This window comes from Alexandromys fortis, unplaced genomic scaffold (genome assembly GCF_014885135.2).
Source record: "Alexandromys fortis isolate MF-2015 unplaced genomic scaffold, M_Fortis_MF-2015_v1.1 scaffold_40, whole genome shotgun sequence".
In the NCBI taxonomy this organism is placed as follows: Eukaryota; Metazoa; Chordata; class Mammalia; order Rodentia; family Cricetidae; genus Alexandromys; species Alexandromys fortis.
In genome coordinates, this window is record NW_026067966.1 from 2,632,806 (window position 1) to 2,651,635 (window position 18,830).

General features: G+C 43.2%; 1 protein-coding gene across 1 annotated transcript in view; it reads left to right on the top strand.

Annotated features, from left to right (window-relative positions):
* Fn1 (fibronectin 1) overlaps window positions 1–17,143 on the top strand; it is a 65,067-nt gene extending 47,924 nt beyond the window's left edge. Inside the window, exons 32-44 of the mRNA XM_050154193.1 lie at window positions 902–1,089; window positions 2,305–2,392; window positions 3,235–3,411; window positions 4,209–4,298; window positions 4,438–4,617; window positions 5,435–5,524; window positions 6,126–6,592; window positions 7,466–7,604; window positions 10,384–10,548; window positions 12,337–12,462; window positions 12,882–12,988; window positions 15,404–15,514; window positions 16,373–17,143. Of these exons, the coding sequence (XP_050010150.1) occupies window positions 902–1,089; window positions 2,305–2,392; window positions 3,235–3,411; window positions 4,209–4,298; window positions 4,438–4,617; window positions 5,435–5,524; window positions 6,126–6,592; window positions 7,466–7,604; window positions 10,384–10,548; window positions 12,337–12,462; window positions 12,882–12,988; window positions 15,404–15,514; window positions 16,373–16,444 (2,000 nt within the window). The 3' untranslated portion in view covers window positions 16,445–17,143. The remainder of the gene's footprint in view (window positions 1–901; window positions 1,090–2,304; window positions 2,393–3,234; window positions 3,412–4,208; window positions 4,299–4,437; window positions 4,618–5,434; window positions 5,525–6,125; window positions 6,593–7,465; window positions 7,605–10,383; window positions 10,549–12,336; window positions 12,463–12,881; window positions 12,989–15,403; window positions 15,515–16,372) is intronic.
* The last annotated feature ends 1,687 nt before the right edge of the window (window positions 17,144–18,830 follow it).

An 18,830-nucleotide genomic window follows, 5' to 3' on the forward strand; every position in this document is an offset into this window, starting at 1 on the left:
ACCATAAAGCAAGATGTTTGGAGATGCTGCTAAGCTGTGGATTATTTCCTAAGTGATATACCTCTGTAGCCGCCCCCCCACCCCCAACTTCACACATGAAGGAAAGAAGTCTAGAATCATATAGCTTACTCTGAGAAATGGCCCTAAACCGGGCACTTCCTTGCAGCGTGATCTAAGAGCACATGGGCCAGAGAGCCTGTGCTGCTGCCTCGTTTGCTTAAAGGATTCTGATCCGAACATTCGGGACAGAGTTATGAGGGCCGGTGCTTCCTCCAATCCTTTGTCCCCTGCGCTTTACTCCTGAAGCAGGGTCCGAATGCTCAATGCGTGTAGAGGTGGCATCCGTGTTCCTGCTCTTTGCTTCTCTTTTCTGCCTCTGTTGTGAACCAATTTTCTTTGACGCTGCACTGCAGAGAATTCTTCAAATTTAGCAGTGATATTTGCCATGGGGTCCAAATAAAAGAGACCATAAAAAACATAATTGCATCTCTTGGATGGAATTCTCTGTGAAATGGTTTACCATACAGAGATGAATTTATATAGAAAAAGGGCCATTGCTCATCTTTTTCATACAAAAGAAAAAATCAACTCTAATGACCAATAAGGCAATTTGATTCTTGGTTTTTAAAGGGGTGGAGAGATAAAGCCTTTTAAAGCCCGAAGTCTATTGGAGGCCTGACATTTACCCCAGTGTTTGCAGTGACTCCGAGAATTGCTGGTGTAGAGTGCACGTCCCTCTCATGCATTCCTTCTTTATTACCTGTGTGTGCTGAATCTCTGCTGGGCTGGGGAGCCCCACAGCCCCTACACGAGCTACCCGTTCTCCTTCTTAAAATTCACTTTATTTTCCTTTTCCCCATTCCCTATAAGATAATATTTTAATCAATGACCCTCCTGACAGCCATTCCTGCTCCAACCAACTTGAGGTTCAGTCAGGTGACACCCATCAGCTTCAGTGCCCAGTGGACACCACCCGATGTGCACCTCACTGGCTATCGAGTGCGGGTGACCCCGAAGGATAAGGCGGGACCGATGAAGGAAATCAACCTTTCTCCAGACAGCTCATCTGTGATTGTGTCTGGGCTCATGGTAAGAAGTGAGCGTCCATACCTGGAATAGGAAGTGGGTCATTTCATAGCATTTATCAGGGAGTAGAAGTATAATCTCATACAAATCGAACATTCTTTCCTTATACCACCAAAAAAAATTTTCTTATAAATGTATACGATAGAATTCTCTTATGTTGAACCAAGATTTTCTAGATGACTGTTGGATTGGAGTGGTATAAATAGCATTGGATTTTGTGTAATTCTTTGACAGACAATAAGTATTCTGGTTTTTTTTTTTTTTTTTAAAGGTTGTATTCCATAGGGATCTATTTACGTATACACTGAGTGAATTTATAGCTTTTATGAGTGGCATTTCCTTGGCAGGAAACATTCTTCAATTAGTACCAAAATAACTTGACACTACCCTCATTAAAACATTTAAAAATTGGCTGGGTGTGTTAGCACATGCCTCAAATCCCAGCAATAAAGAGACAGAGAGGCAGCTGGATCTCTTGAGTTGGAGGCCAGCCTGGTCTACAGAGTGAGTTACAGGACAGACAACCTTGTCTCAAACAAACAAGCACCATTTCAAACTATAGACATACAGAAAACTGACTAGGATCCTAAGGAGTTGATGTACATCTTAACACAAGGCCAGTTCCAGGGGAAGCAGCAGAAGAGAGCTCAGAGACAATAGAAACGTTCTCTTGCCTCTTTGTGATCAGAAAAATAAACAAATACATAAATAAACAATGCATAAAGGTATGGTCCATAGCTGTTAGCAGTGACCCACTTGTCTTCTGATGTACTAGGATTATAGTTGCTCAGTCTTCCCTGGTAGACCAGGATGACCTTGAATACACAAATATCCAATCACCTTTTGGCAGCCAAGGACTGGGATTAAAGGTGACATCATGCTTCGATATGCCTGACATTTTATATGGATGCTGTAGATTGGAACTCTGGTTCCCATAAAAGAAAAAGGAAAAGAGGGCTAATACTAATTTATCTTATTACCGCATTAGTGTAATTATATAATTTGTGAATATCTTGGACTTAACCTTTGAGAATGTTTTAAAATTCATCCAGTTTAAATCTGTTGTCAATCACAGGTACAGGTGAAGTTAATCCGAGAATGTGAGGTGTCGTGGGTTTGCAGATTGTCTTTTATAACTACTGAGTTTCTCTATGCTTTAGTAGAACTCCAGGCTTTATGCTATACTGTTGCAAATACTTCTTATGACCTTATTTCTAGGTGGCCACCAAATATGAAGTTAGTGTCTATGCTCTCAAGGACACACTGACAAGCAGACCAGCTCAGGGAGTCATCACAACTCTAGAGAGTAAGTAACCAAGTGTTTTAATATTGACAAACTTAGCCCGGCGTGGTGGCGCACGCCTTTAATCCCAGCACTCGGGAGGCAGAGGCAGGCGGATCTCTGTGAGTTCGAGACCAGCCTGGTCTACAAGAGCTAGTTCCAGGACAGGCTCCAAAACCACAGAGAAACCCTGTCTTGAAAAAAAAAAAATATTGACAAACTTAAACTGTAAGTAAAAATTGAGGTGATCTCTTATGCATTTAACAATAGAATTTGGAAATTAATATACTATCTGATCTTTTTGATAATCTACTTCGCATGTCATCCAGAAAATGGCCTGCTGAAACAGTGGGACTATGGCACTCTGTTGGCTTACGCCCCATCTGTGGTCAGCTTTTTTCACAGAGTTCTGTTTGGGGAGGATGAACTGGCTTCTGCCACAGGAAAGATGGGGCCAAGTTAGGGCCATAGTCCAGTTCTCTGCTTATCGAAACTTGATGAGCATTCTTTCAGCAGTCAGTGTGGTCATCTGTGGAACGATGAAGGGAGAAGATGCAAAGCTTTATAGAAATGACAGAATACTGCCAGCCACGCTCATGTTATTACTAATAATTATGTTACGGTTCCTACGACAAATTCCATAATGCATTTCTGAATACTATAGAGTCAGCCCTGGGAACCACTGGTAGTGTTGATAAAGTTATCAGTTTCTTCAAAGGAACAACATGAAAGTAAATATTTTCATATTTTCTAAATGCCATTAGTTCTTCTTTCCGAATGCCAATGGGGGTACCCGCTACATTATTCATCAGTGCATGTATTTGTGTAATGAGGAAGTGTTTTAAAATAGCTGTGCTCCTACACAGATGTCAGTGCCCCAAGAAGGGCCCGTGTGACGGATGCTACAGAGACCACCATCACTATTAGCTGGCGAACAAAGACTGAGACAATCACTGGTTTCCAAGTCGATGCTATCCCAGCCAATGGGCAGCCCCCAGTTCAGAGGACCATCAGCCCAGACATCAGAAGCTACACCATCACAGGTCAGTGTGCTCAGTATTCTTACTGTGTGCCCACAGCATAAGCTGGCTTATTAGTTATCCCGAGACCAGTGTTTGATGAGAAAACAGTTTGAAATGTGGTTACCGTCCCATGATGTTTTACTTCCTGACTTTTGTTTCACCTGTAAAGTTCATCAAAAAATAATTTTTTTCACAAAATGCTCATTGTTGTTTAAACAATACACACACCAGTATTCACAGGCAAGAGTCTGAGGCAGGAAGATGTGAGTTTGAGACCAGACATAGTGAAGCCCTATTTTTTAAAAGATAATACAGAAAAGCAAAAGATACAAAATACTAGTGAATGGTTTTTAGCATTAGTATGACTAGATTTTAAAAAGTATAATGAAATTTGTAATTACAAACAGCACTACACGTCTGGCGGTGGTGACGCACTCCTTTAATCCCAGAACTTGGGAGGCAGAGGCAGGCGGATCTCTGTGAATTTGAGGCCAACCTGGTCTACAGAGTGAGTTCCAGGACAGCCAGGGCTACACAGAGAAATTCTGTCTTCGAAAAACTACATATAGTAAACGTTGAAGTGTAACCAGAGATTAACAATTGGAGTTCAGTATCAGGAACATACACGGCTGTCTTTTGAGATAGCTTCTCATTAATAGTTAGTGTCCACACCATGATGTGCCTACCTGTTCCCCTGTGGACCGCTTCTGTAGCCTACAAAAAATGGGCTACAGGGGGAGTCAAGAAAATGGCAGGCAAGCATGAGCACTGGCCACTAGAATAAGAACAGATAAAAGGCATGTCTCTTTCAACCCCAGGTTTACAGCCAGGCACTGACTACAAGATCTACCTGTACACTCTGAACGACAATGCCCGGAGCACCCCCGCGACCATCGACGCCTCCACTGGTAACCACAACCACGTAAACTTTAGAGCTAACCGGGAAGCTGGGCTTTCCAGGTTCTCCCTCCTCGGTTGGCTGGGGCTGGGTGCAAGTGGGAGCAGATTCAGGGCCATTCATTTTCTAAGGTGTCACTTGACTTTCAGCCATCGATGCACCGTCCAACCTGCGCTTCCTGGCTACCACACCCAACTCCTTGCTGGTATCATGGCAGGCGCCCCGTGCCAGGATTACTGGCTACATTATCAAGTATGAGAAGCCTGGATCTCCTCCCAGAGAAGTGGTCCCTCGGCCGCGCCCTGGTGTCACGGAGGCCACCATTACTGGTATTGCTTCCATGCTACGATTTTTCCCCTTAATTAATCATAGATATCTGACATCCATAATACCCCCCCCCGTTGTGTCTTTGATGCTACATCATGAGAATGGGGTGCCTGCCTCTAGAAGGTAGTCTTCTCCTTGGGGACAGTAGTGTTCTCAAAAGGTGTGAGTGTCTGAGCTTGTAATTTCAGGGCCGTTATACAATATAGCTAGATGTATTGCTCTCTGATGTAAATTCATCTATTTCTTCATTATATTTTGCCCTCCAAATAAGATAACTCATACCCATCATACCCAGTATCAGCTGGGTGTTGAAGTCCCTGTAGAACACACAGATATCAGGAGCCAAAGCTTCTTTGTTGCATTTGCGGAACAGGAAAGTGGAATCTGGTATGGGAAGACGACCTGGGTTTTTGCCCTGTCTTTGAAGGCTGCCAGTGATGGGGCCTAATCAGAAGTCTGAAGTCTGATGCTCTCTCTCCCAAATGTCTAGTCCACTGGTGGCATGCAGTGTTGATGGGTTATCTGCTGTCCATACTCTCTACACTGAAAGAATACTCTAGGAAAATTACCGTGAAACTGCCTTTTCAAGTGTCAGCTGTGATTGGAAGATGGTTAGCTGGCCTTTGTGTGCAGAGTCTCTGAGTACAGAGAGAAGGGAAGCTGATTTTACCTTTGCCGGCTGCAGTGACAGCTGGGAGGCCTGCTTACTCCCCATTAGCCTCAGCAGATGACCTCAGAGACAGCTGGGCGGCATCCTTGATCCCCCACTAACCTCTGCCGTGTCTGCCAGCATCATGACATGGCTGTGTTCCCCACCAGGTCTGGAGCCAGGAACCGAGTACACCATCTACGTCATCGCCCTGAAGAACAACCAGAAGAGTGACGCTCTGATTGGGAGGAAGAAGACAGGTAAAGACTCATAACCAATGTTTGGTCTGCAGAGTGAAGCACTCTACGTTTTGACATGTTTCTCGTGGATTATTTTCTTCAGCAGTATGACTTTTATATAGTACTTTTTGACAGGAATTACCTAGCATGCTCTAAAGATAATTTGATTTATTTATTTCTCTACAACCTAAAGCCTTCCTCACCTTTCAGAAATTCAAACTAGATAGTTTGAATTGGGGTGGGGAAATCTTTTAGTGGTGGGAGCAAAACCTTTCCTATTTGTCTTGATTTATTACTTGGTTTCTGAAATTTCAAATCAAATATTTCAGTTGCAAAAGCTTAATTGGAGCAGAGGTGGCTTTCTATGGGGCTCAGCGGCTCAAAGCTTTGTCTGTATGAGAAGTTCATGCTAATGTTTGTTTTTTTCCTGTCTGAACTATAAAGAAATCTGTGAGGAAAATCCAGATTTCTTTCTAGAAAGTGTTTTGTGATCGGAGAACTGCTGACTGGCTACGAGCCTTGATCGGGTTGATGAACAGTTGTGGCCTGGATTGATGGTGATTGTTGCTTCTTCTTGAGCTTAATGCGCTTTGCTTTTTTGGCTCTAACCTCTCTTGGCTAGATGACCTTCCCCAGCTGGTTACCCTTCCACACCCTAATCTTCATGGACCAGAGATCTTGGATGTTCCCTCCACAGTTCAAAAGACCCCCCTCATCACCAACCCTGGGTATGACACCGAAAATGGTATTCAGCTTCCTGGCACAACCCACCAACAACCCAGTGTTGGCCAACAAATGATCTTTGAGGAACATGGCTTTAGGCGGACCACACCACCTACCGCCGCCACCCCTGTCAGGCATAGGCCAAGACCATACCTGCCGAATGTAGATGAGGAGGTTCAAATCGGTCATGTTCCCAGGGGAGACGTAGACTACCACCTCTACCCTCAAGTTCCGGGGCTCAATCCAAATGCCTCTACAGGACAAGAAGCTCTCTCTCAAACAACTATCTCTTGGACGCCATTCCAGGAGAGTTCTGAGTACATCATTTCATGTCATCCTGTTGGCACTGATGAAGAGCCCTTACAGGTACCTAAATTTTGTCTCTATTTGTAACTTTGTCACCCAGAAAAAAGTCAATCAGAAGCAACCAAAGCTCTCATGTCAAATGTCCACTCTCCCAGGACTCTTAGGAAGATGTTACAACTCTGGGAGTTGTTTTCTTTTCTCATTGTGGTTCTGGAGGATAAGTCAGAGGGTGTCACTGAGTTTGACTCAGTAGAGAGAATAAAAATATTTTTATTATTCTCATACACTGGAGGCTACTTAGTGAGACATAAAAAGATGATTCTAGAAAAGAAGGAAAAATATTCTACTTTTATATGAAATTTGAAATGCTGCCCTCCTCCTTAAAGAGACACATCATCCATGATGTGTTTAGGAAGACTAGGTGAACCTTTGGGCACCAGCTGTTATGAGAGATTGAGTCTCCAAAACTCTGTTCTTTAATTTGTCCCATAGGTGCTGGAATAAATTTATATTGTGTTATTTTTAGAAAGTGGCAGAAACTTAAAGATTGACCGTACTGGAAGGCATTTATTCGCTTAGAAATTTAGCCTGGGGATGTGCCAGTGCTTTAGTGTGATGGTCCCTTACATGGCATGCACTTATCTCCCCTGGTGTCCATGTTTATGAAGGGGTTTTGCCAGCCATTCCAGGGAGCCACAGGAGATTGCTAAAGCTGAGCGTTACTGGTAATTGTGAACCACCTAGGTAGAAAATCTAGCAGAAATGGTGGCTCTTTACACTCATTTATTTGACTTCTCATCTTGACTGGATGGGAATCCTGTATTACGCCCCCTCTCCCTTTGTTCTTTTTTAAGTGGGGAGGGTTATTAATGGAACAGGGGAGCTCATGCCTGTTTGCCATTGTAATGCTCTCTTCCCACTTTGGATGTACAGTTCCAAGTTCCCGGAACTTCTACTAGTGCAACTCTAACCGGCCTCACCAGAGGGGTCACCTACAACATCATAGTTGAGGCATTGCAAAACCAGAGGAGGCACAAGGTTCGGGAAGAGGTTGTTACCGTGGGCAATGCTGGTAAGTACACTACTGTCCTAGTCAGGCAAATGCTTCTGCTGGATCCCCCGGAGAAGGCTTTGTCTGCTTTTCCTTCTTACCTTTGAACTTAGGAAAGTGAAGGCTGCAGGATGGGAGGAAATTTCCCCTCATGCACTCCTAGGGTGTTCACTAACACATATGTGTGATTGACAGGCTGTCAGTGACAGAATGACAGGCCTGGGAGGATGTTAATATTATTTAGTCCAGTATTCTTTGTCCTTCCTGTTGAGTGTCTAGTTGATAGAGGCACTGGTTTCTGGGTCCCTTTTACTATTCTCTTGTCCCTTACTGTGGTTCTACTAAATGTTTTCAACCCAAACAGAATACCTATAAACAGTCTTCCTTGGCAACATTAAATGATGACTTAGATTTTGTTCCTAAGGTAAAATGTTACCAAACCAACATTGATCCTTTTTTTTCCAAAGAGCTCCCTATTCCAAATTTCAATTTTATACACTTCTTTGTTTTCTTCCTTTTAGACATACTTATTTTAATTTTATGTGTATGGGTGTTTTGCCTGCATGTGTGTCTGTGCGCAACATGCATGCAGCACCCACGGAGGCCAGAAGAGGGCGCCGGATCCTCTGGAACTGGAGTCACAGAAGGTTGTTAGTCACTGTGTGGGTGCTGGAGTCTATGCCCAGATCTCTAGAAAAGCAGCCAGTGCTCTTAACTCCTGATCCATCTCTCCAGTCCCTTTATATGTGTTTTAATGCCCTTTAATACATATATAAATTTCATGTTGCATACATGCAAGATCTTAATAAAGGTTAAACGGCCATCATACAAACTTAATAAAGATTAAATGATCACCATGCAACATCTTAATAAAGGTTAAATGATCACCATGAGACATCTTAATAAAGGTTAAATGACCCCCATGCAATGTCTTAATAAAGGTTAAATGACCCCCTTGCAACGTCTTAATAAAGGTTAAAAGACCCCCATGCAATACCTTAACAAATGTTAAATGACCTTAATCATGAAAAATCTTAATAAAGATCGAATGACCCTTGAGTCTTCCGTGTGCCCCTGAAAAGTCTTCGGAAGGTGTGCCATTAGGTTGTCTAAGTCGCAGTAGCTGAAGACTGGCCAAGGAACACGAGATGGGAAAAGGGAAATGGTGGATCCCAAGTCTTCTTACACCATTGGGAACTTCCCGGCAGCAGGACTATGTAGGACCAGCTGCTGTGTCTCAGTCCTCTTCCTCGGAGAGAAGGTTGCTTCACTCGTAACTTAAGCAGCTGCCTGTCTGGCAGTGCAGAAGTTAGATTGCAGGACATACACAGTAGTGAGCGTTTGTCTTCTGTGGTTTCCCTGGTAAAATGCCACGAGAAAGGCGTTTTCAAGAGCGTGCGGGTTCTCATGGTCTCCCACATTGTGTTCTTGAGGTGGGATGTGTGTCAGACAGAATCTTACGTTATATCTGTGCTGGACCAAAGCCTGCTCACGCTCCATAGCGCTAGAGCAGAGTTCTATCTCCTGGATATTTTAAAATAGTGAACCCCCATTTAAGGGTTTCAGCCCCTTCGTTTTCTTCCCAACTCCTTATTCCATCAGTGTTCTCACCTCCAGGTTCTCTTGGTTTTAAAATATTTTATATTTTCTAGTTCTTCCAGGATGATGGCTTTTGAAATACTAGGCATTTCAAATATCGACTGTATTTATTCTTTTGATTTTAACACAATTAAAAGAAGTATCCACATGAGTATCCAAAGTCATAGTAAGTTAGTTTATTTAACACTTAAAATAAATATCATGAGGTGTGCTGTATTTATACATATTATTATTTATTTATTCATTAGAAACAGGTTTTGATGTTGTAACTGTATTTATGTCTGTGCACAATATGCATGTTTGGTGGCCAGGAACACAGAAGATGCATCAAGTCCCCTGAGACTGGAGTTAGACAGATTTGAATCACCATGTGGGAACATAAGCCAGGTCCTCTGAAAGAACAGACAGTGCCCTTAACCCCCAAGTTGCCTCTCCTGCCCCCTACACAGATTATTTTTGTTGTTTTTTTAAAATAATTTTTAGTTTTTAAAATAAAAGGTTCTAAGACAGGACAGCTCTTGGGAGACCACTGAGATTTTTACATGCTCCTAAGTTATTTGCATCATGATGGTTTCTCTTATTTGGAAAATCTAATTTTATAGTAACCATGAAAATCTTGGTTTTCAAAAATACTTTGAAAAAAATGCTATAATATAAGTGAAGATTATATTCTAATCTTACATAAAAATATCAAGACTTTTTGAGTATAAGCAAAAAATGGTGTCCAGCAGTAATTGTTCACTACTCTTTAACATTAATTGTTAGTAATTTCCATATAGTGATGAAGGAATTTCTTAGTTTCATGTAGCTTCTACAAGATCCTAAGGAGGTAGAAGTATTCATATTACAATCCTTATGTCATGGATGGGGGAAAGAGAGTCAGAAAAAAATGTTAATTAGCTCAAAGAAATTTGGTACCCTGGAGAAGCATCACTGCCCACTTTCATAATGAGTTTAAATTGTCTGAAGGTTTCACACTATGTGAAGATTTCCCAGACAAGATCTGGGAAGTGAAGGAAGATGGGTTTCTTTTACCCCGCTGTGGTAAGTGCCCATTGGCTACATGAAAGCATTGCTGATGAGAATATCTGTTATTGTTAGTTAGGTCGTGGTGCACAGACCAACTATTTCTATGCATGGTCTAGAACCATCAATAAGTTGTCTTTTCCCTTTTTCCTCCCTCTTTCCTCCTTTTCTTCAGTCAACGGAGGCCTGAACCAGCCTACGGACGACTCGTGCTTTGACCCTTACACAGTTTCCCATTATGCCGTGGGAGAGGAATGGGAGCGGTTGTCTGAATCTGGCTTTAAGCTCACATGCCAGTGCTTGGGCTTTGGCAGTGGTCATTTCAAATGCGATTCATCTAGTGAGTAGCTTGCTTTGTCCGCCGACTTATCCTTCCATCTCTCCCAGTCGCGCGCATTTGCACCAGTTGGCCACGCATGCATGTTTGGTGGAGACAGGCTCTTCCAAACATGCTGCAAACAAAAGTAGACTGTTTGAGTCAAAGTAACATTTTGCATCATTGAAGAATGATGGGAAATTTTACTTGCTGAATATTATTGCATTTCAAGAGTTGTATGGTAATCTAACTTCATTAAAATGGGTTTGTAGTGGTGATACGCTTTTTAAGATGTTTAGTTATGTCTAACTTGATGTTAAGAACTCACCAAGTACCTTTCAGTCTTTAGCGTTGAGTAAGGACAGACCAGAACACACTCACAAATACTCTTTCTCAACATGACCAGGCATATGTTTTGTAATGCATACACACATTTCTTTGTCTCTCTCTCTCTCTCTCTCTCTCTCTCTCATAAACACACACACACACACACACACACACACACACAGACGGACATACATCCCACAGCCCAGATATCCCAAACATTACTAATAATATAAGGGAAAATATCCAGGTAATATATTTAACATTTAAGGGTCAAGTCCAGAACTGGTGAGATAGTAAAGACCAGCCTGATGACCCGAGTTCCATCTCTGCAGCCCACATGGTGCCAGCTTCCACAAGCTGTCTTTTGACATAGTGTATATATGAACTATAGGACGTGTATTTCCATACATACACATATACACGTACGTACACATAAAAATAAATAAATGTAATAAAACTTTCAAAGTCCAATTTTGGCTGGAAAATATTTGACTTTTTAAAGAGGTTCATGGTTATTTCAAATTGTTAGTGGAAATGATCATAAGAATTACCTGCTGTGTCTAAAAATTTAGTATCGGAGTGTATAATCACTCGTTTATTCTTTGTTTTTGGAGGTATAATTATTATTGGCAGCTTGTTTTTTTTTTAATGTGGTAATCAGTACTTGGATGATTATAGAAACCATATTCCATGGAATGACATTTAAGAGATCTATAAATTCTGTGAAACAATTTTCCTTCACTTTTCATGAACTAGCTAAATCCAGACTGAAAGTGTAAAGCCGAGAATTGTTTTCAGTGTGTGTAGACTTTTGCACCTGAATGAAGCACAGTGGGCTGTACACCCATGCTGGAACCAGGAGGGACAGCACTTGGCATTGACTAGGTGGTTTTGCAGTTCTGAGATGGAAATGTACTGAAGTTTGCATGCTTTCAATGAGTTAGTACCTGGGTGCAAATTCAAAGGCATCTAGTAATTTTACCTGTGAGCCTTGGGCTCAGCATTCTTTGCTGAAATGTTGTTATACTTTTGCTTAAATTAAGGAAAGCTGAATTATGGATAAGGTGGGAGAAACACTGTATTTTGTGGGTGTCTTAAGTGTATCCTGTTTAGTGTAAATCTTAGAGATTAAAAGCGTTTTACATGACATGAAACACAGCTTGTGGTGCCGGGATACGTCTTAGACCTCATCTATTCGTACAAGCCTTATTCTCCAATTCCATTTTAGTTTTCCATAATTGTAAGGTTTATAAAGAGTCAAATGAATCACTGATTAATCCTATGAAATGATTTTGTTGAAATAATAGTGTTGTCTTAACACTAGCTTGGGAAATATTAAACATTAAGAGTTATGATGAAAGGTTTATCATAGGGAATGTGATCTTCGACTTTCTGTTCTATGGATTCACGCCATGTCACAGTGTTCTGCCTGTCACGTGAGTAAAACACAAGTAACCCTTTGCCTGTGATGTCCCCACCTGACAGAATGGTGCCATGACAATGGCGTGAACTACAAGATTGGAGAGAAGTGGGATCGCCAGGGTGAAAATGGCCAGCGGATGAGCTGCACGTGTCTTGGGAACGGAAAGGGAGAATTCAAGTGCGACCCTCGTACGTCATCCTAATTGTTTCTAAACCCTTGCGTACTCTCACTTGCCTAACTGAGCCAGAAGACTCATGTCCAGGGTGGGCTGGAGATGGTATGTTTGTCCATCTTGTGTTTGGAAAATCAGTAGCATGCACCAAAAGTGAGTCGTGATTGCACTCTATGTACAAGCACTCAAGTGCCTTCCAGACCTGAGCACTTTGACCAACTTCAGTGAAGTGTTTTAAGAAGACTCAGCTTTTAAAACATGACTTCCATCTTTCCATGGGCCTACTATGCTGAGGCTTTGAAACATCTCTTTATGATCCACCTAAGTTGATGAGATTTGGCCTGTGCTCGTGCAAGTCTGTGGGAGGTGCATCAACTTGAATCTGCATGATTGTTCTTGGTCTTACAACCGTTTCTGATTTGTGCCCATGTGCAGATGAAGCCACGTGTTACGACGACGGGAAGACCTACCATGTTGGAGAACAGTGGCAGAAAGAATATCTTGGAGCTATTTGCTCCTGCACATGTTTCGGGGGCCAGCGGGTAAGCCTGGTGGTGTTTAGATAGAGCTCAGAGGGAGCTGCAACAGGAATATCCTGTGCACAGGCATGCCTTGCTTCTTAGGAAGAATCCTGAAGCTGTCTAGATCCCTCCCCTTTGGTCCCTCTCCTCTAAAGTAGTATCAGCGCCCCCACCCATGACTAAATTTGTCACACCTCATGCTGCCCCCCCTGTTTGTCTTCACCTCAATGGTTGCACTAAGCCTCCAGCTCTGTGCTAGTGGAATAGCAACTCTGTGGCGGTATTGTTCGTATTTTTTAATAATACCTTGATCTAAGAAAATGCCACTTTTTTGTGCCTTTCCTCAATCTAAAAATAGATCCCTTATCATATTAATATGGAACTGAGCAATAATGAGCAAAGGGGGTGCAAGAAGTGGCCCTGGCTCTTAAGGATGTGCCTGGAGACAAATTAGCATAGCCGCCAAGCCAGCCTAATCACTAATCCTGACTAATACAGCTCTAGATGGGCTGGAGTCAGCAAGAAGGCTTCATAGAAAAGAGAAACAAGCCGCCTGGGGTGTAGGATGCTAATGTTAAATCGGGAGGGAGAAAGGCAAGAGACATGAGCCAGCATACCCCCTGGCCTAGGAAGGGCTGGTCCTGGTGGGCTCCAGGGAGGCAGTGTCAAGTCCGTGTCCCCCCTCCCCATTCCCCCTGGTATTTGCTAAGAAATTAGATTTAAGGAGGAAGAGAGTTATGGAGGACTGGGAAGTTTATTACTTAAGCCGGTACTCTCAGTCGTTTCTAATATGTGCCCTTCTATATATCAATTCATATTCTATCTTTTAACAATTGAAATTCCAAAATGACTTTTAACTTAAAAGTAATGGAAATCAAGCCAGGCATGATGGCACAGGCCTTTAATCCCAGTACTTGAAGGCAGAGGCAGGCGGATCTCTGTGAATTTGAGGCCAGCCTGGTCTACAGAGTAAGATCTAGGACAGCCAGGGCTACACAGAAAAACACTGTCTTGAACCCCCCAACCCCCCAAAAAGTAAAGGAAAATGGATCTGGCAGCAGGAAGAATCCAGTGTCCCAGCAACCTCCTTAAATTCCAGGACAGCCCATGGGATGGACAGGCTTGTTCTGTCCGTTGAATTCTCTCTCTCTCTCTCTCTCTCTCTCTCTCTCTCTCTCTCTCTCTCTCTTTCCAAACACACTCATAGAAGCAGATCATAAAACTCAGTCGTCATGGTCTGAGTGACTTGGCTGGGAAGTAATTTTTCTCTCCCTTCATTGCTTCATTATTCCTTATGAACCTGAAACCCTCATTTGAATAAGTCCTGTCTCTAAATTTCTGAGTGACACACAATGATAGGGACTGTTATGGTTTTAAACCAAAGCATCTTTATCAATTCTGCAAGCAGGTCTTATGGGAAATAGGCTCTTAAGTGGAGAGATATGTTAAAAATATTTAAATGATTGTATAAGAAAGTGATTGTAGTCTTTATCTGTTTATTTCTGTTTGAGGCAGGGTCTCTCTGTTATGTAGCTCTGGCTATCCTGGAACTTATTATGTCGACCAGGCTGACCTCAACTCAGTCTGCCAGCCTCTGCTTCCTGAGCACTGGGATTAAAGGTGTGCGCCACCATTCATTACATCTGGCCTTATTTCCTAATTTTTTTGAATTAAAAAATAAAGTCTCATTCGAGTTAGGCAAAAGATGGCTACCAAGGGCCCCTCGAGCCATGGAAGAGTCTGCATGTCTCTTCCTGCCTTCCCTGGTAATGCTGACACCTTCACCCCTCAGTTCCAGTTTTCCCTCCTCCCAGCTTAAGAACAATGAGAAAGTAAATCAATTTCCAGCAAAACTCAGGAAGAAGCAGAGGCCCACTGTGGTATCTTCCCGTATCCCATTCTATCTCTGGACAAGGCTGAGGCTGCAATGCCACTGGCTAGGGAGGCTATAGAAGGGACCAGAAAGAGAAAGTGGCCAGTTATCCAATTCTTCCTGAGGCCCGCCGTGACCTTTCTGGCTCCTTCCAAGACTCTCCTCAGGGTCTGTTTCCTTCACTGGAAAGCTATGGAATTTGTCCATAAGCTCTCAAGTCATAGGGGCCATAGAGGGCTAGGAGATCCTCCACCTAGCGCAGAAAGCCAACTGGGGAGGACCATGGGAGGGAGATGAGTAGAGCTTGCACTGGAAAAGAATCGGGTATTTCAGAAGAGAGAAAAGCATACGTAGACAGATATGTAAGTGTAAGATATGGGAATAAGCCAAGATATATATTACAGGGTTATAAATGAAGGCAGGCAGCATTGAAGCTTCCTTCCTGTTTGATTAACTGCTTATGTTACCAGTGCATAAGAGCTGGCATTCTTTAACTCAAGCACTAAATTACGATGCCCTCAGGTTATCACAAACCCCATTTAACTTCATGTCTCTCTTCTCAGGGCTGGCGCTGTGACAACTGCCGCAGGCCGGGGGCTGAGCCCAGTCCCGACGGCACCACCGGGCACACCTACAACCAGTATACCCAGAGATACCATCAGAGAACAAACACTGTGAGTGCACACCAACACCCCAGTGCCTCCCCTGAGTGCGGTTAGGTGCACACCAACGCCCCAGTGCCTCCCCTGAGTGCAGTTAGGTGCACGCACACCCCAGTGCTTCCCCTGAGTACAGTTAGGTGCACAGTAGGGATCTGTGTATGGATGCTTTTCTTTTGAGTGAACCAAATGAGTTTTATTTGGAAAGAAGTCTTTTGTGGCTGGGGAGATAGCTCAGTGCTGAAGACGCAAGTTCAATCCCCGGGACTCATGTAAAAAAGCTGGGCTGGGCTGTGCCAAGTGCTTGCAATCTTTTGTAATCCCTTCATTGAGGAGGCAGAAATGAGGGGGTTCCTGGGGTCCACCAGCCTAGCTGATTAATGGGCTTCCAGTTTATGAAATCCTGTCTCAAAAATCAAAGGTAGGCACCATCTGCTTGTCACCCAAAGGTTAACTTCTGGCCCCGTGGGGCTGGAGAGATGGCTCAGAGGTTAAGAACACTGACTGTTTTTTTTAGAGTATCCAGGTTCAATTCCCAGCACCCACATGGCAGCTCACAACTGTCTATAACTCCAGTTCCAGGGGATCTGACACCCTCGCACCAATGAACATAAAATTAAATAAATTATTTAAAACCAAAACAACAACAAAAAACCTTCTGGCCCCTTACATACATACACCCACATGGACACACACATACATGGTCTTATGAAGGACTAACAGAATTCTGTACCCTAGAACAGAGCTATGCCTTGTTATGTTATTAAATCCCTGGTACCTATTGCTCGTACATTGTTGGTCTTTTGACACCAATCTCCCCTCCACACTTTGGTTTGGTATTTGCTACAGGTGTTTTTCTTTCTATTTCGGCAGAACGTTAATTGCCCGATTGAGTGCTTCATGCCGTTAGATGTGCAAGCTGACAGAGACGACTCCAGAGAGTAACACTTTCAACACAGAAGAACGAGTATCTCTGCCGGGGTCAATCCACACCCGAGTGCCGTTCGCAGGCCCCTCCATCTTTGAATGTTCCTTTCTCCCTTAAGCCTTTTGCTCTGGAGTCAAAGTTCTCCGCTTCAGCTCAACTCCCAGCTTCTCTGAGCATCATCACCCTGGGGGATGCTTTGAGATTTCTCTCACACATGGAGGCACTTGGTTACCTTGTTCTGCTTCCGAGTAGTTGGTACCACCCGGTATTGTTTAAGAGAATCAGAGAGCCTTGTGATTTTGTCTGGGATCCATAGGGAGACACAGGTAGCCAAGCGAGATGAAAACTGTCTTGCAGGACAGTCCCCAAACTCTGGAGTTAGGAAGTGTTCCCCAGATTCTTCTGCTTTCTTTCTGTAACCGTATGGCCTGCAGCACTGTCAGGAGACGTCTCGAGTCTGTGTGTGCAAACACGTCACAGTACTTGCTCCATCCCACCAACTCTGATTACCTAGATTATCCTTCTCTTACCTGTTATTTATCAATTTTTCCCAGTATTTTTATACGGAAAAAATTGTATTGAAGACACTTAGTATTGCAGTTGATGAGAGAGAGGAATTCAGTATAATTCTGGTTGGTGATTATTTTTATATTGTACATGCCAACGCCTTACTACTGTGGAAAGACAAGTGTTTTAATAAAAAGATTTACATTCCACGCTGTGAAGGTCATTTTCTTTGTTAACATAGAGGTGTTTGGGGAGAAAAATCGTCATCTTCGCGAGTGTCCTTTTCAGTTCAGCAAACATTTGAAAAACCACTGTGTGCTGGACTGGGACGACTTCCATACTTTAACCTCTGCTGACCCTACAGAAGCCCAGATTTAATTTCTGTCATTTGTGTCCTTGGCTGCGGTTCTGCCTTAACCGATTTAGGTGGATTCAAATATTTGTTAACCTTGCTAGCTAGCACTTTAGAAGTCTAACTGAAGTAACCTGTTACTCTTTTTAAAAGAATAACAGTGTGTGTGTGTACATGATACGCAGGTGCCGGGGAGATCAGCAGGCCCGAAGGGTATGTGGGAGGCACTGGGATTTGAACTCATGACAGAGCTGCACATGCTCTGATCTCTCCAAGACCTGTAGTTCTTCTGTAACTATCATAGACCTTTGCTTCTTGCTATTCAAGTAGATCACTTGCAAGGAGAGCAGGATGGCTGAGCTGTTACAGTTATTTGAATGGCACAGTATGGAGATTTTCTCCTGAGGAAACCCTGGACTATAATCTCAGTCTAGCTCATCTTGATTCAGGTCACCTGCCACTTTGAGCGTGAGCTGATGAACTCCCAGCTCAGTTTGCCTAGACTTGGTCTGCAAAAGTCATTTCCTTTTCAATTTCACCTTGGAAAAACAAGATTTAGGGTTTTTGAAATTGTATATTGGGAATGGGGTGTGTGGGACATGTGGCTCACTTTCCTAGGATGTGGGAGGAGAGGGAGGCCTTAGGTTCGCTGCCTAACACCTTACATCCTCCCTGCCCCCCAAAGCTGACATTTGGAATAGGAAATAGTAGCACAGAAAAACAGTTAAAGTTCACTGTTGTCTTAGTGTCCTAGTGCTGTGAAGAGACACCACGGCCAACGTACACTTACAAAGGAACGCGTCTAATGACCTTGGCGGGCCCTGTGGGGGCAGACAAACTGGCAGGCGTGGCCCTGGAGAAGTAGCTGGGTGTTCTACATCCTGACCTGCTGGAGAGAGACGCTGGGCCTGTTGTAGGCTTTGGAAACCTCAAAGCTCACCCCCAGGGACACACCCCCTCCAACACAGACACTTACTGCTTCCTAAACAGTTCACCAACTGGGGACTAAGTATGCAAATATGAGTCTGTGAGCGGCATTCTCATGCAGACCACTGCAATTAGGAATTAGCAAAAGCTTCAGAAAATACTTTTCAAATACATCATTATTCAGTAAAAAAGAGTACCTGGCAAAGAATCAGTTTGTGAAGGTATCTTCTTTATTCATTTGCTAGAAGAACATATTGGGTCACTTGTGAATTGATATGTAGTTTGCAAAATGCCTTGGTATTTAGTTCTCATTTGAGGGAGCTTTCAAGGCTTAATCTTTCAGAGAACCCAGCTCAGATGAGCTTTCCTCACAAACTAGAGACCTAGCCCCTGAGCTTTTTCTTAAGATTACTAATTCAGCTTTTCCAATCCAATAGTTAGCAAGCTAGCTGCAGTGTATCTGTCAAAACAAGAGAGTTGGGGCTGTTGGCTTATGCCTCCATCACATTGCTTAGGAAGCTGAAGCAGAAATAGTGTCATGAATTTAGGCTATGAGAGAGAGAGAGAGAGAGAGAGAGAGAGAGAGAGAGAGAGAGAGAGAGAGAGAGAGAGAGAGA